The sequence below is a fragment of the Suricata suricatta genome, chromosome 10, assembly GCF_006229205.1.
Source record: "Suricata suricatta isolate VVHF042 chromosome 10, meerkat_22Aug2017_6uvM2_HiC, whole genome shotgun sequence".
Taxonomy (NCBI): domain Eukaryota; kingdom Metazoa; phylum Chordata; class Mammalia; order Carnivora; family Herpestidae; genus Suricata; species Suricata suricatta.
Window position 1 is genome coordinate 36,772,582 of NC_043709.1, and position 15,420 is coordinate 36,788,001.

Below are 15,420 nucleotides of genomic sequence, written 5' to 3' on the forward strand. Positions count from 1 at the left end.
CAATATGTATATTTAGTTCTGAGGGGAAACTTATAACCTACAGTTAAAAGATTCTAATGTAACACTGGTAACATATAAGAAGCAATGACATTTAAAAAGTCTACCTTTCATAGATGTGTTTCTATATTTTATGTTCTTTTGATTGAAATGAAATATTCCAAATATTTTTCTCAAACTAAAGTTCTTGTCTACTAAGTTTCACTGTGTTTTATCCTCATGAAATTATTTTTTTTAGCTGTAGGAAAAGAAGTATGGAAGAAGGAAATGGTAATATTCAAAGATGATTATTTAAATCAAGAAAAAATTTCAAACTTCATGTCATGAAATGATAAAAGCTGACAACTATGTCATCAGAAAAAAAATACTGTGCTTTAATGAAATTACCCTACCAGTAATAATTTCCAGTAACCTCAAAAATTACCAGTCACAACTGAATGTCTGATACTACATGTCTAGTATGGTTTCACGTCAGGAACCACATAAATTTACATATATATAATACTATATGTAACCCCTAATTAAATATATGAATATCCATAATTAGAAAAGAGTAATTTTCAAAGTTAATAGTAATAATATCTAATTATACTCATTGAATCCTATTGCTGTCTCCATTTTTCACATAGGGAAACTCCAGTGCAAACGAGATATAAGTAGGTATATTTTTTACGCACTATTTTTTCCTGATACTAAAATGTGAATCACATATTTCTGCCACTACAGATGTTACTTCCACATTTGGTTTCGGCGGTGTCAGTAAGAGGAGGGTAGAGGAGAGGTAAAAGGACAGAGATGATTATGAAAAGTTGCCGAGATCACAATGATAAAAGTTGATCTTAGGATCACAGTTATTAGCTCAAGAATCCTTTGGTTCAAATCTCCTTTTCCTTTTTAGATGATTTGTTAATGCTATAAGAGAGTATTAAAGATGGTATGCCCATTTTCTGTTACCAGTGGGAAAAGTTATTGAAATGGAAGAAAGGTTTTAACAGAAACAGCTATATGAATAAAAATTAAAGAGTATTCTCTAAGTAATTTAACTCGTTTTTTCTTTATACACAAAATGTGGAACCATACCTGATTCTGGTGTTCTGACAATGGTACTATCAATATAACCTGCTTCCGTTGTAACAGCAGAAACTTCAAAAAGATATGTTGTATAAGGTCTCAAATGTGTCACAACGAAACTTATAGGCTCTTTCCACACAGAGCTCATTTTACTCCTTGCCAACGTGCTCGATGAATATGTGGGACGCAATGGAGGTGTAACTCTACCAAGCACTGGAGAAGGGCTAGTGGTACTCCATAAAAAGGACTCATTATTCTCCTAGTGAATAAATAAATAGCATTGGGAAAATAATTGGCATCTTATGATGAACATAAGTAAAATTCATCTTTTTCCTGTATAGCATAAATATCGTTCTTAAATTCATTCGTACAATTCATTAAGATTTTAATAGATTGTTATCTATTCAAGTTATGGGCAAATTTGCTAGATTTTAATTATACCCAGTTATATCTATAGTTTAGAATAGAATATATCTATTGTATTCTTTATAACTTGATATTTCTTATGAATAGGATTTCGAATGGCTTAGAATAAAGATAATGCTATAGCAAAATCATTAGTAAGAATTTTTAAAACTCATGTTAGGGGTGCTGGGTGGCTCAGCCAGTTAAGCATCTGACTCTTGATTTTGGCTCAGGTCACAATCTTACGGTTTGTGGGTTTGAGCCCCGCACTGGGCTCTGTTCTGATAGTGCGAAGCCTACTTGGATTCTCTCTCTCCCTCTCTCTCTGTCTCCACCCCCCCAACAAAGTAAATAAATAAACATTTTTAAAAAAATTAAAGAGAAGGTTTTGCGACTTCTATAACTTAAAGTTTTAAAACGAAAGTAATTTTGTTTGTTTATCAATAATGCCACAAAGATCACCAAAATTATCTTTGGAAAAGCATGATACAGCACTCCAAGGGAATTCCCACAAATGACTAGAGAAATAACAAATTCTTCACCAAAGAGTAGCACAACCAAAACAATCTACTTCCACAAACATAACTTTGCTGCCTTCCACTCCCCTCCTGTCACCTGGAAATATTATCTTTTTCCCAGTGATATCCTATACTTTGCTCTTTCTGGTCTTTATAAAACATCCTCCATTCAAAATGGCCCTCTCACACAATCTCTCATGTCCTTACTCCAAGGCCCATCCAATACCACTTTACAAATGCTGTTCCTTTTATGGAGTCTCTCCAGAGCTCCCTGTGCGGTTTTTACATTTCTTGAATCCTCAGACTCTTCTCTTATTCTACCTCAAAGATGGTCAACTGTGTATAACATGATACTATAACCTAATATTATAAGTAAACAAACAGCTAATAAGCACAATGGCTTAAAAAAAGTTTCCAAAGCTGGAAAGTTCAAGTTATATACTCACCTAGAATTTTTAAGACATAGAAAGTGTTCCAAAACACTTACATTGCATTCTGGCAATTTCCCAGTCAAAATGTCTTCTACTCTGATGGAGACATCTTTCACTATTATCCCACTTCTGGCATGCTTGACACTAATCTTGAAGCTGGTAATTTTACCATTTGGTTGCCGAGGTAAATACCAAATCAGATTTACTGCAGAATAGTTAAAGGCCTCAACTGTGAGATTCACCACTTTTCCTGGAGCTGGGAAAGTGAGATGATGTGAAAGAAAGGAAAAAACACTGTTATAAATCTTCAAATGGCATTCATCTAATGTTGGGATGTTATATTTCTCACATTATGTAAAATATACTATGTTAGAAAAAGTCTACTTGGCTTAAGACTTTTGGAAATATATTTAATTAATTTTGCCTGGAACGTGAGCCCACATACTTGTATTTAAGACAAAATAAGCTTTACTTTAGAGGTTATTTGGCCAATGGATCCATTGATGAACTATTTCAAATAAATCTGAAAAACATCCAATCAACAGTTATTTGTGAATATACAAACAAATCTGAATAATGAATCCTCTCCTGAAAATTTTTGGAATTATGTAGTTTCCTTAGATAATGAAGAAGTGGCAAATTGAAACAATTATCCAGCCATGTAAACCAAAAAGCACATTTCCAGAATGTATGTAAATATCTAGTCCTAACATAGAGTGGACACCACCCAATTGGCTGTGCTTAGTATATTTTGAATTTTATACACCCTCAAAATAAACCTTCATCCGAATTCATGATGAAATAATTCTTAATGATTGTTGACAAACTGCAATAACAAACTATATGTTATTTTAGCTGGTGTGAGACAAACATGAAGCCAGGATGAAGTAAAATTATGCCCATTGATTTTAAGTTATGCAAAACTGACAATGTAAATAATCAACATCCTTTGGAATATGGAACAAACATGACAAATCACTATTGAGATAAATAAAAACAAAACAAGAGTTCATGATAAAACACTCTAAGTGACAACAGTGCCTAGTATTAAGATACAGAGTTTAAATGCACATTGTCAAGAAGAATGCCAGAATATGAATTGTAAATAAAAGACATATAAATTATATAAGGAAGTTAGGTCCAGGGAAAGAGAGCTGAATATAAATGATATGAGTTAAACCATAGAAACTAGGAAACTCTAGGTCAGCTATATTTTAATGGAAAAAAGTAAACCAATTTGGAGGGGTAATTAATCAATAATAATGGACAAAATGATGGATGGAAATATTTTTCTCTAAGGAAAGCTTATCAATGGAATTAAAGTTTAGGAAGGACAATGAAAATATAACTCTCTGACACTAAAGATTTAACCACCTGAATTTCTTTTGGATGGATAAAATATAATAAAGCAAAAGGAAAAGGGTTTTTAAATATACTATGAGTTATGAGTTAAAATTTGTATCATGAATTTTTTAAAAAACTGAATATATTTGACATGTAACTATATAAATTTAAGACATACAATGTGTGAATTTTGTACATATCCATATTGTATTATGAGTGCTGTTCTAGTGATATTTAACACTTCCATCATATTACATGATTGTATTGTCAATTGTCCTATTCATTATATTGTGCATGAGATCTCTATGGCTTATTACTTGAGGCAAATTTGTCCTTGAACAACATCAGTCAGACTCCCCTACTCCTATCCCTGGTGACCACCATTTTCCTCTCTTAATGCATTCTAATCACCTTTTAAAATTTCTTATATGTATAAACTGTACACATGTTTATAATTTTGCTGATATATATATATCAAAAAAACAAATTACAGACAAGCTGACATATTTTCAAATGAAACTCATCAACAGTTGCAAGAAACTACTCACATATAGAGAAATTTGAATTTATAAGGTAATCAACATTTATTAAATGTGTGATTTCAAGATATTTTTAAAGTGATCAAAATATTAAATAGATGGGAGGTAATTAAATATGATAAACACTTAGTGAAAATGGCATTTTTATTAAGTTGCTTTAATAATTTTTGTCTCAATTAAATTTTTATGCTTGTGCTTTCCTTTTGTGACTACACGATGTCTGAAGAATAGTCCTGACTCTTTTCTGTAGTTGACAGGTCTTTCCCTATTTTAAATAATCTTTCTACTGCTGGACCTTCATGTAACAAAATTCCATTACTTCTCAATTTTCATAGAGTGAACTTATCCATCTTGATCCAAGTCAAGATTCGATGCTGAAGTACCAATAACTTCTATTTTATAAGATCTTTTCATCTTTCAGATAAGTGTTCTCCAACACTTTGAGGACATGGTGTCCTCATGACGTTCATAAATTTTCTAGATTGTGATAGTGTCTACAACTTTCCAAAGTGTACATTATGCAAAGATTACATTTATTAAGCCTGAAAGAAGCTTCATAAATCCAATATAGAGAATTCTAAAAATATTTCTTGCATTTCTAAGGACCCATCAAGTTGAAAATGGAAGTCCATCACCTGGTGAATGGATCAAGAAGATGTGGTATATATATACAATGGAGTATTACATGGCAATGAGAAAGAATGAAATCTGGCCATTTGTAGCAAAGTGGATGGACCTTAAGGGTGTCATGCTAAGTGAAATAAGTCAGGTGGAGAAGGACAGATACCATATGTTTGCACTCATAGGTCTAACAGGAGAACAGGAGAAACCTAATGGAGGACCGGGGGGAGGGGAAGGAAGAAAGAGAGTTGGGGAGAGAGAGGGATGCAAAACTTGAGAGACTATTGAATACTGAAAATGAACTGAGGGTTGAACGGGGAGGGGGAGGGGGGAAAAGAGGTGGTGGTGATGGAGGAGGGCACTTGTGGGGAAGAGCACTGGGTGTTGTATGGAAACCAATTTGACAATAAACTATTTAATAAATAAATAAATAAATAAATAAATAAATTATATATATATATACACACATATATATAGCTCTTTACTGAGCTTTAAAAAATAAAAAAGAAAGAAAATGGAAGTTGAAGACATATTTCTATTATCTTAAAGCCAAAATAAATTCTAATGTTTATCTGAAATAATACTGCTTGGGAAGTTAAGCTGAGTTTTTGGTGCTTATGGATGGAATATTAACCCAGTATGGTAAGACAAGTTCATCTGTATAGTCTTTTGAAGTTCATTTGTGGGGAAAGAAATTACTTCCAATTTAACAATAATAAATGCAGTTTATTCATTTCATAGAACTATTCCTTAAAGTTGGTTCTATGTAGCATAAATAATAAAAAGGAGTTGGAGAATACTGATATAATTAAATTTAGATTTACATTACATTTTTACCTCTTTAACATTTACCCCCCAAAAAAGGAAAGATAGAAGAGAAATTGTGTAATTATCCAATTTGCCCCAAAAGTCACAACAAATGAGAAACAGTGAGACTCCCAAGACAAAATTATTTCATATGTCATTCAAAGGCTTTTTATAATCAGAAAGAATGATATATATATTTTTAATAAATAACTATCCAAGAAGACTCTAAAAGTAATTGAATGGCGATGTTTTTGAAAATTTTATGGATTTTTAACACTATATTTGGTTTATAGCCCTATTTACTTCAAACAACAAAAACTCATAATTAAGTTAATTTAGAATAAATGATTTAGGAAAATTACCACTTTCTGCAGTTTGGAAAAGAAATGGGTCACTAAATACTCCAATTCCAGCACTGTTCTCAGCAGCAACCTAAAATAGACCAATAGACTTGTGTTTAAACTTTTTACCCTCTAATTATATAGACTCTGAAATAATAAAATTTTGATTTATTGAGAAGTTAAATTTTTCCCTTAATTCTTACAATAGACACTTTTCCCTTAATTCTTACAATACTCTCAGTGTAGAAAACACACATAGAGCTGAAGCATATTTTCATTTTCCCTAAGGGTATATTTGCAGCATAGTTTGATTCAAAAGATTTCTCAAATTTCTAATGGAAAATTTAATAGTCTAGTTTTGTAGTCAATTAGTGGTAATAAAAATAACAGATACTATTTATGGCAATTTCTATATACCAGGAAATCTCCTAGAAACTTTAAACATCTTATTTTATCCACAGAATACCTTATCAGCATCTTATAGATGAAGAAACTGATTGAGAAAGGTCAAAAAGCTTGTGCATGTCATATAGGAATAGTGATAGAACCAGAATTCCATTGAAATCATACCTATTTCTAAAGCTTGACTACTTTTTATTATAGTCACACTATGCCAGACACTATGACTATTTCTGTAACAAATACAAGACTGTATACATGGTATCTGGCTTGAGAATTTACAATATGATCAAATACATATTCAAGAAAACAATTTTAAAAACAAGTCTAATCAGTGACACTGGTGTATTTCAAATTTAAAAGATGGAAAAATTCTTTTGACTCAGTCTAGTCTAAGAGACTAGAATAGGCACAGAAAACGTCATTACTGAGATCAAAACTCTTATGTTCTTCCAAATGCCATAACTGGAGTCTGAAAATCTTAGTTTTCATATTCTTCCAAATGTCATATTGGAGTCTGAAAACCTTGATTTATATTGAATTTCACCTGGGGTGCCTGGGTAGCTCAGTTGGTTGGTCCAGCGTCCAACTCTTGATTTTAGCTCAGGTCATGATCTCATAGTTCTTGAGATCCAGGCCCATGTGGGGCTCTGCGCTAATAGCATGGAGCCTGCTTGGGATTTTCCCTGTCTCTCTGTCACCACCCACCTCTCAAAATAAATCAAATTAAAAAAAATTTTAAATACATTGAATTCCACCAATTCCCTAATGAGTAGCTGTAGGCAATTTATTTGTACTGTTCTAAGTCCCATTTTCCTTCTTTTTAAAATGGGAATAACAGGGGCACCTGGGTGGCTCAGTTGCTTAGGTGTCCAACTTTGGATCAGGTCATGATCTTGCAGTTTGAGGGTTCAAGCCCCGCGGTAAGTTCTGTGCTGGATAGCTAGCTCAGAGCCTGAAGCCTGTCTTCGGATTCTATGTCTCACGCTCTCTCTGACCCTCCCCTGCGCGCTCTCTCTCTCTCTCTCTCTCTCTCTCTCTCTCTCTCTCTCTCTCTCTCAAAAATAAAAATAAAACATTTAAAAAATGGGAATAACAGTATATCTATGTCACACAACTGTTCCAAGGACTAAATGAAATAACACATGTAAAGCACTTAATAGGATTTCCCCCAGATCACACAGATTTGATACCTAGAGTATATGAAATGTACTGCACCAAACGCCCTTTGGAATTCTGCAGTAGCTAACATTTATTCGAAAGCATAAAGGTCACAACAATGATTTATACAGTACGGAATGAAAAAGAAGAATAAAGGTATCCCAATAGACCTGAAATAAGAGAATGCAGAGGAATAAAAATTCAAATTCCATAAAAGTAAATCTAAGCAGAACTAGGTTAGCTAAATTACCTTTCTGTCTGGAATAGCTTCTTATATCACATTAAAACTTAATCTATACTTATTACCTTCAATAGTGTATTTTAACATATAAGCTAATCTGAATATGTGCTTGTTGATAGAAATTATGTGTTCTATGCCATTTTCAGATGCCAGTAGAAAAGCTTTCCTACACTTTACCCATGTTTCTACAATGAAATAACCATCATGAATCTTTGACATTGACCTCTGTATCAGTTTCCTTTTAACTCTTTTCATACAGGGGATCCCTACTATTGGAATGCTTTCCATTCTTACTGTGTGCTTTGATTCCACAAAAAGGCATGCTTCTAATAAGGAAACCACCAGCCCATACAAATTCTCTTTCCCATAATTTCTTACCATCTAGAAAGCCATCTCAGTTATTTCTTTTCACATATTTACACAGTTTTCTAAATTTTTTCTCTATATTCAATATTCTTCAAAGTTCAAATAATATATTTATGTTATGTTGAAAATAGGATCAAAAAGATAACTGTATCCTTTACTATAGTGTGCAAATATCACAAATGTATCTCAGTTATAAACATTTTCATATGGCCTAATTTAGGATTACTTTGTATAAGTTCTTCTTAATTTCTTTTTAAAATTTTTTTAATGTTTATTCATTTTTGAGAGGAAGAGACAGAGATAGAGCACGAGCAGGGAAGGACCAGAGAGAGAGGGAGACACAGAATGCGAAGCAGCCTCCAGGCTCAGAGCTGTCAGCACAGAGCCTGAAGTGGGGCTCAAAGTGACAAACTGTGAGATCATGAACAGAGCTGAAGTTGGACACTCAACCAAGTGAGCCATCCAGGTGCCCCTTCTTTAGTTAATAAATAAATAAAATATTGTTTAATTCTGCATATTAAACATTGTAAGGAACTAAAACTTTTTATAAAGACACAGTACATTTTTAGGAACTATTTATTGAATGGAACTGAATTGAATTCACTGCTGTCTGAGAACCTAACTCAATATAAAATTTCATACCATTATTCAAAATTTGCTAACAGAAACACAAATCCAACAAAATTAAGAGGAAAATAATAAACTCAACTTTAAATTTAATAAAAAGGTAGAATATTTTTCTTATAAAGGCTCAATTATTTCATTTAAACTTGATGTATTCTTTTATAAAGCCACTAAGCTACATGCTTTTAAAATAAACAAATTATATAAATACATCTAAAAATAAAAAGAGGCTACAACATTTGTTCAAATTTTAAGAGCCCAGATGGGCACTGAGGAAGACTCAAATGATCATTCTTCAATCACTTGGCCATGTTCGGCGGCAAAGTCTTGACCAGATAGGAAAAAGTTCCTTCACTTTTAAAACTAATGAAATATGGTTTTTTAATTTTTTTTTAAATTTTAATGTTAATTTATATTTGAGAGAGAGAGGGAGGGATGTGGGAGGGACAGAGAGAGACGGAGACAGAATCTGAAGCAGGCTTCAGACTCTTGAGTTATCAGCACAGAACCCAATGCAGAGCTTCAACCCATGAGCCATCAGATCATGACCTAAAATAAAGTTGGAAGCTTAAAATTGAGCCACCCAGGGGCCCCAAATGAATGAAACAGTTTCATAGTAAATAATTATTTTTTAAAAATTACCTTAATTTCATATGTTGTTCCAGGATTAAGATTAGTAAGAAGAACTTCCAGACTGTCGGGCTTCGTTCTAACTTGTGTATATGCTGTTTGGATCCATGGACAAACTTCCTTATATTTCACAATGTAAGATACGATCCTTCCATTTGGGTTAGGTGGTGTGTTCCAAGAGAGAAGAATCCCAGCAGATCCAACTCTTTCTCCTGCTAAGAAGACTGGGGGCCCTGGTTCTATTTTAAAAAATTATACATATGTATGTCTTTAACCACAATATGTTTACATGTTGTTAAAAAAAACAAATAATTGTATTTTCATAATCATAAGGAAGAAAGTATTTACAGATGTGGACTTTTGAATTTCCCAAAGACTAAAGGACTCTCAAATGTCAGTTTATCTTCCTTAGAGTTTTGTTACCAAAAGAAAAAAAAAAAGGTTAAATGCTTTGGGGGATGCCCGAAACATTCTTTTATAAGAATGTAAAAAATGAATGCTACTACATCCCACATGCCAAATACACTTTTGATGCCAGATCATTTTAAAAAGAAACTTACTTGTATGAAGCTTACACGCAAAACTAAGAAAACAGGAACACAGTTTTACAAACTGAAAAATTCTTCTGAGCAAGTGTAGGGAGTTTATTTTCATGGCTCTGTATTATTTAAACATTCCCATTAACAGTCTGTCTGATCCATTTCACAAACAAGTATAATTATCATTATTGTTACTCTCTGAAAGTCAAGAAAGCTAAAGAACCAGTAGAAAACAGGTCCCAAACAGATCACTTTCTTAAGTTTCCATTTTATGCTAATTACTAACCTGTTTTCATGCATATAATGCAATATTGCTAATGTATTTCCATCGGATAGATTTATGCTAGCTGCAAATACTTTATAAAAATACTTCATAAAAAAAGAAAACATATACTCACTTGTTACATTCGTTGTCACTGTTCTACTAACAGGTGAGCTGTATGTTGTAGCAGAAATTGAAGAGATGGTTACATCATACCTAGTGCCAGGAACAGCATTGGAAACATCAACCTAGAACACCAAAAACAAATACCTGCCTTAAAACTCTTCCTGGAAAACAAGAAAGCTAAAACAATAAATCCATCACAACAACAACAAAAATAAACCTCTCACTCTATAACTCTGTACTGTTTAAAACATTCCAAATTCCCCATTATTGTAAAATATAAATTTGTTCTACCACATAACTATTTATCAATAACATAAAATACACTGTTATCAAGAACTAATTCAGTATTTCAATTTATCTAGTTTGTTGTCACAAGAAACAACTACTTAAGAATCTTAAGAAATCTACAGCCCATTGCTTAACCCTGGTTTTTAGGACTATATTGAAATACCTGTGTCTCTGAAGTTCCAATAAAAATTAAAAGAAAAATGATAAGAAAATCCATCATTATTACATTTTTCAGGCAGTGGAATCACATTGATGGCTTTAGAGAGAAATGTTGCCTGCATTAATGATTTAAAGACAGATCCTCCTGGCAAGTACACAATTAATGAGCCTGGATTACTCAATAGCTCTGCCCTTTCTTTGTTAAACTATTCATGAACTCTTGGATGACTGGCTGTAGGTTCAGGCTAAGACTGCAGAAAAAAACGCATAGACGTTGCTAAGGTAACAGTGCACCGATGCTGAAACTTACACTCATCGATTCAGCATCACTGTTTTTGTCTTCATTTTGTGCTTTTAAAAACTCTCAAAGGAGGAAGTTTTCACGGTATATGAGTTTCATAAAGAACTTTTCCTACGAGGACCAAATATAAATACAAGCTGGCTCAGCAAGTACGATAATGAAAACTATACCTGATACTCTCCACCTCCAAGATCTTTGATAGTAACAAAGTCACTGTCAGGAACAAGAGCCACATGAAACCTTTCCACATGGCCAGAGGGCAGGCGCCAGTACAGAGAAAAGGAATGTGCAGAAATATTGAAGGCTTTAAGTTTCTCAGGTTTTTCTGGTTCTGATATTGAAAAATAGCAGTTTGAGAAAAAGTCATTCTCTTAAATATTCAAAGACAAAATGAAAATGAATAGTCTGTCAGATCTCATTATAACCACATTGTTAGGAAGCACTGAGCCCTTTAAATTATCTCTAGTCACACACAGGTGTTACGCATCTAAATCTTTAATAATAACGAGTTTTAAGTATAGTTATTAGAAATAATATATCAATATATGTATAAGTGTCTGGTATATTCCTTACCTATCAAAATCTGTTGGTTTTCCTAATTGTTTTTTAAAGCTTATGCTCTAATTGAAAACTTGACTCATTTAAAGTGAATTATTTAAATCCAAATTATTGATCCAATTACCTAGAAATTTTACCAAGCAGAAGATAATTGGGAAAAAAAATGTAGCTAAAATCTGCCATTCTTTTTTAAAGAGCGAGCATTTCTGATGAATATTTAGCTAGGTGTCTCCTCAAAAGAAAAGCTGTTTTCATACAGGAAATGAGATATGATAGCTTTAAAACAGTAAGTATTAACTCTCCTCCCACTTGAACCATATTTTTCTATCTTTGCTTCCACTGTTTCCAGAGTTATGTTTATGCTGACTGTACGTCCTTGAAGGGAGTTTTCTGCAAAAGTTATTCTGATTGTTTGCCAATGAGTCAGATTTTCACTCTGCCTTATCTTTAGTGCAGATTCCCAACAAACAATATAAGGGGAGGAAAGAGATTATGAAGCTGAGCGTGTGGAAAACAAACCTGATACAGACCCAATCTAATACCATTTCCAAAAGAAAGGAGTCTTAATCACTGGACTCCACTTATCATTTTAAAGTCCACCTATCAGAGATCATTTAAAATGGATATAAAAAATTGAAATATAAATGTCCTAACAAAACTGATAGGGCACATTGCATAAAATAGTAGCCTTAACAGGTCAATTTCTCACATTTGGGCAGGTGAAAGAGATACTTATAGAAAAGTCTTTATCTTCTTTGAAACGTTGTTTTAATGCGTATAATGCTTCCCTAGTAACTGATCCTGGTATTGATCAATTAATTTCTACCATGACATTCTTAAAGATACAACAAACATTCTTTTGACATCATATCCAAATCGTCCATGTAGGGAGAACTGTAGTTCTGTTTAGTAGTAGTAGTAGTTCTGTAGAACTGTAGCAATAATTCTTTAGAAATATCATAAACCCAACAAAAAACATCAGAGGAATACGCAGTTCGTGAGAGCAGAATTCCTTTGTCGTGCATAGCTGTTGGCATTTTTCCTGGATCTTTCTGCACACAGATCTATGCCCTCTGTATTCCCAAGCTTGAGAGAAAAGAGCTTGGTTCTCCCACCAGCCCACATTAAAACAGACAAAAGTCTAACATGACAAAAGTCCAATGAATTACTGCTCAGGCTTACTGAACTGTAAAAGGGCTAATATTATTTCCTCAAGGATATCCTGGAAAGTAACTAAAACCATGAAATTTTAGACAAGAAACTAGAAAAAGATCTGGGATGAAATTTCGGAAGAAAAAAAAAGACAGGAGAAGTGAGGTTCTGCCGACCCGGATGGCGGTGAGATAGAATGCGGTTTCCTAGGCTGTGGGTTAAGATTACTCACTGAGGGACTTTTGGCTGAGGATGAAGCATGTCTCACCGAGAAGAGGAAGCACATTTTGTCTGGAGATCTGCCAATCAGATCAAGAGGGAAGGCCTGTAAGCTTCACGACAGTTTTCAACGTAGAGTGGACAGAAGCCCTGGAAATGGACAGAACTTAGCATAACTGAGTTATGGTATCAAGTAAGAAAGAGGCAATCTAATGATCATGCAGACTGTAATAAAGATGTTAGGTTTTCCCCCACTAAAGGCAATGGAAAACCAGAGAATTTTAAGAGGAAAAAAAATGGGGCTTTTTAAAAATTATTATTTTGAAAGTTTACTTTGAATTGGTATATGAATGGCATAAGATTTGGAGAGAATCAAAAATGGTAATGGGAGGCCCGTTAGGATCCTGTGGTAATCTGGACAGAGAGAGGGGAGACTTGCCCTCAGAAAAAGGCAGTGGAGATGGACCAATGCTTAAGCCACTGTAGAAGAGTGCAGATTCCTGGATATGAGCTGGAAGGTTCAATTAACTGAAAATAAACACCACAATAAACATATAATTATACCTCATGAATATAATCTCTCAAAAGGTGGGAAAACATGAAGAAAAAGTATTATTCTCAGTCTAACTGTTACTAACCAATAACAATCAAACTGTAAGATGGATGTGTTTGGATTTTTAAGAGAATATCACATTGTGTTCAACTTAATTAGGGATAGCAAACAGAATTCTAGGCTTATTTACATATTTTTTAGACCAGAATTTCCCAAGTTAATCCTCAGAACCCTAAATCCTTGGAGTTTAGTAGATGTTCTGTGATTAAACCACTTTGTCGACTGCTTCTTTTTTAAGTTAGATAGTTTTCATTATTGCAGAATATCTCAGAGACTTAAATATGCTTAACTGCCTTGTGATTCTATAAAGCAGCACTGACCAAAAAAATTTAAAAAGTAAAAATAAATATGTAAAATTAATTCGATAATACATTTTATTTAACCCAATACATCAAACACATCATTTCACATATAGTCAATATAAAATTATGAATGAGCGAGTTCCCTGTTTTGCATCCTGTCTTTGAAATCCTATGCCTTTCACACTGATAGCACTTATGGTAAATTTGGACTAGCCACACCTCAAAGCTCAAAAGTAATATTGCTAATCACTACGTATTGGACAGTATAGCTTTAAAGAATCTCTCAACTTTTCCTCTTGGCATTTTAGTAAATTTACTGAAACCACATTTTGAGAAGTTTAGAGAAAACATAAATATAACCCCATGATTGGTGTCTATAAAGAAAAATGCTCAAAAGAACTAGGAAGGCTTCAAAAAGAAAATGCTGACACAAACTATGATTCATTAACCTTTAAGAAAGAAAGTAAGAAAGAATTCAAAACGGAAGAGCAAGCTACGTAGGGAACTTGTCAGTAGATTCTGACTCAAAAGAGCATACATATCCGAGGTGAGACCAAAATGCTACATACCTTGGAACATCCCCAAGAGTTGCAATACTTATCAAGACAGTGTCAAGAAAATCAAAAGCCAGTTTATGATACATTCTGCACTGTGATAAGCACTTTCACATACTGTTCTATGTAACAGTCACAATTTGTAAGTAGATATTATTATTATTGCCACTTAAAAAGTGAGAAAACTAAGAAACAAAGAATTTAGGTCACTTCACCGAGGTCTCAAAGCTAACAGGTGAATGGCAGAGCCAGGATTTAGACCTGGGAGCAACAGCCTCAAAGCTTAAGGTTCAGTGATAACTGCACTGCTCTAACATATACAAAGTGGCTTACAAATCACAGCAGATCCTAAAAAAAATCTATCAAAATCTTATAGAGGATTCAAGCAATCGGGTGATGCATAGTTTTACTTTTAAGTCTTACAATTACTATTTGAAATGGCCCCCCCTTTAAAGGGACTCATCTAAGAATGCCTAGTGTCAAGGTAACACATATTTATCAAGTGCCTATAGCTTCCTCTTATTTCAGAAATGGACTACGTAAAAACTATTCATAAAATAAATATCCTCTAATAAATCAGCATCACATTAGGTGCCACAGGAATCTAAAAAATAACCATATTTTAGTACAGACACTAGCCATAGGCCCTGGAGCTAGATTACTGGGATTAAGTCCTTGCTCCGCCACCTCAATAAGACTTCAGGCAAAATTCTTAACCCCTCTGTACCTCACTGGCCTCATCAATTTGAGGATAATAATACTGCTACTCCAACCACTGTTGTGAGAATAAAGTAAGTGAATACATGTAAAGTGCTTAGAAGAGTGGCCTGAACATAGTAAAACCTTAGCTAA

General features: G+C 33.5%; 1 protein-coding gene across 1 annotated transcript in view; it reads right to left on the reverse strand.

The window, feature by feature from the left end:
- The window catches only part of PTPRQ (protein tyrosine phosphatase receptor type Q), a 194,975-nt gene extending 184,048 nt beyond the window's left edge, over positions 1-10,927 (reverse strand). The window contains exons 1-6 of the mRNA XM_029954974.1: positions 10,874-10,927; positions 10,433-10,544; positions 9,508-9,734; positions 6,096-6,165; positions 2,479-2,678; positions 1,078-1,327 (exon numbers count right to left, since the gene is read on the reverse strand). Of these exons, the coding sequence (XP_029810834.1) occupies positions 1,078-1,327; positions 2,479-2,678; positions 6,096-6,165; positions 9,508-9,734; positions 10,433-10,544; positions 10,874-10,927 (913 nt within the window). The remainder of the gene's footprint in view (positions 1-1,077; positions 1,328-2,478; positions 2,679-6,095; positions 6,166-9,507; positions 9,735-10,432; positions 10,545-10,873) is intronic.
- Between the last annotated feature and the right edge of the window lie 4,493 nt (positions 10,928-15,420).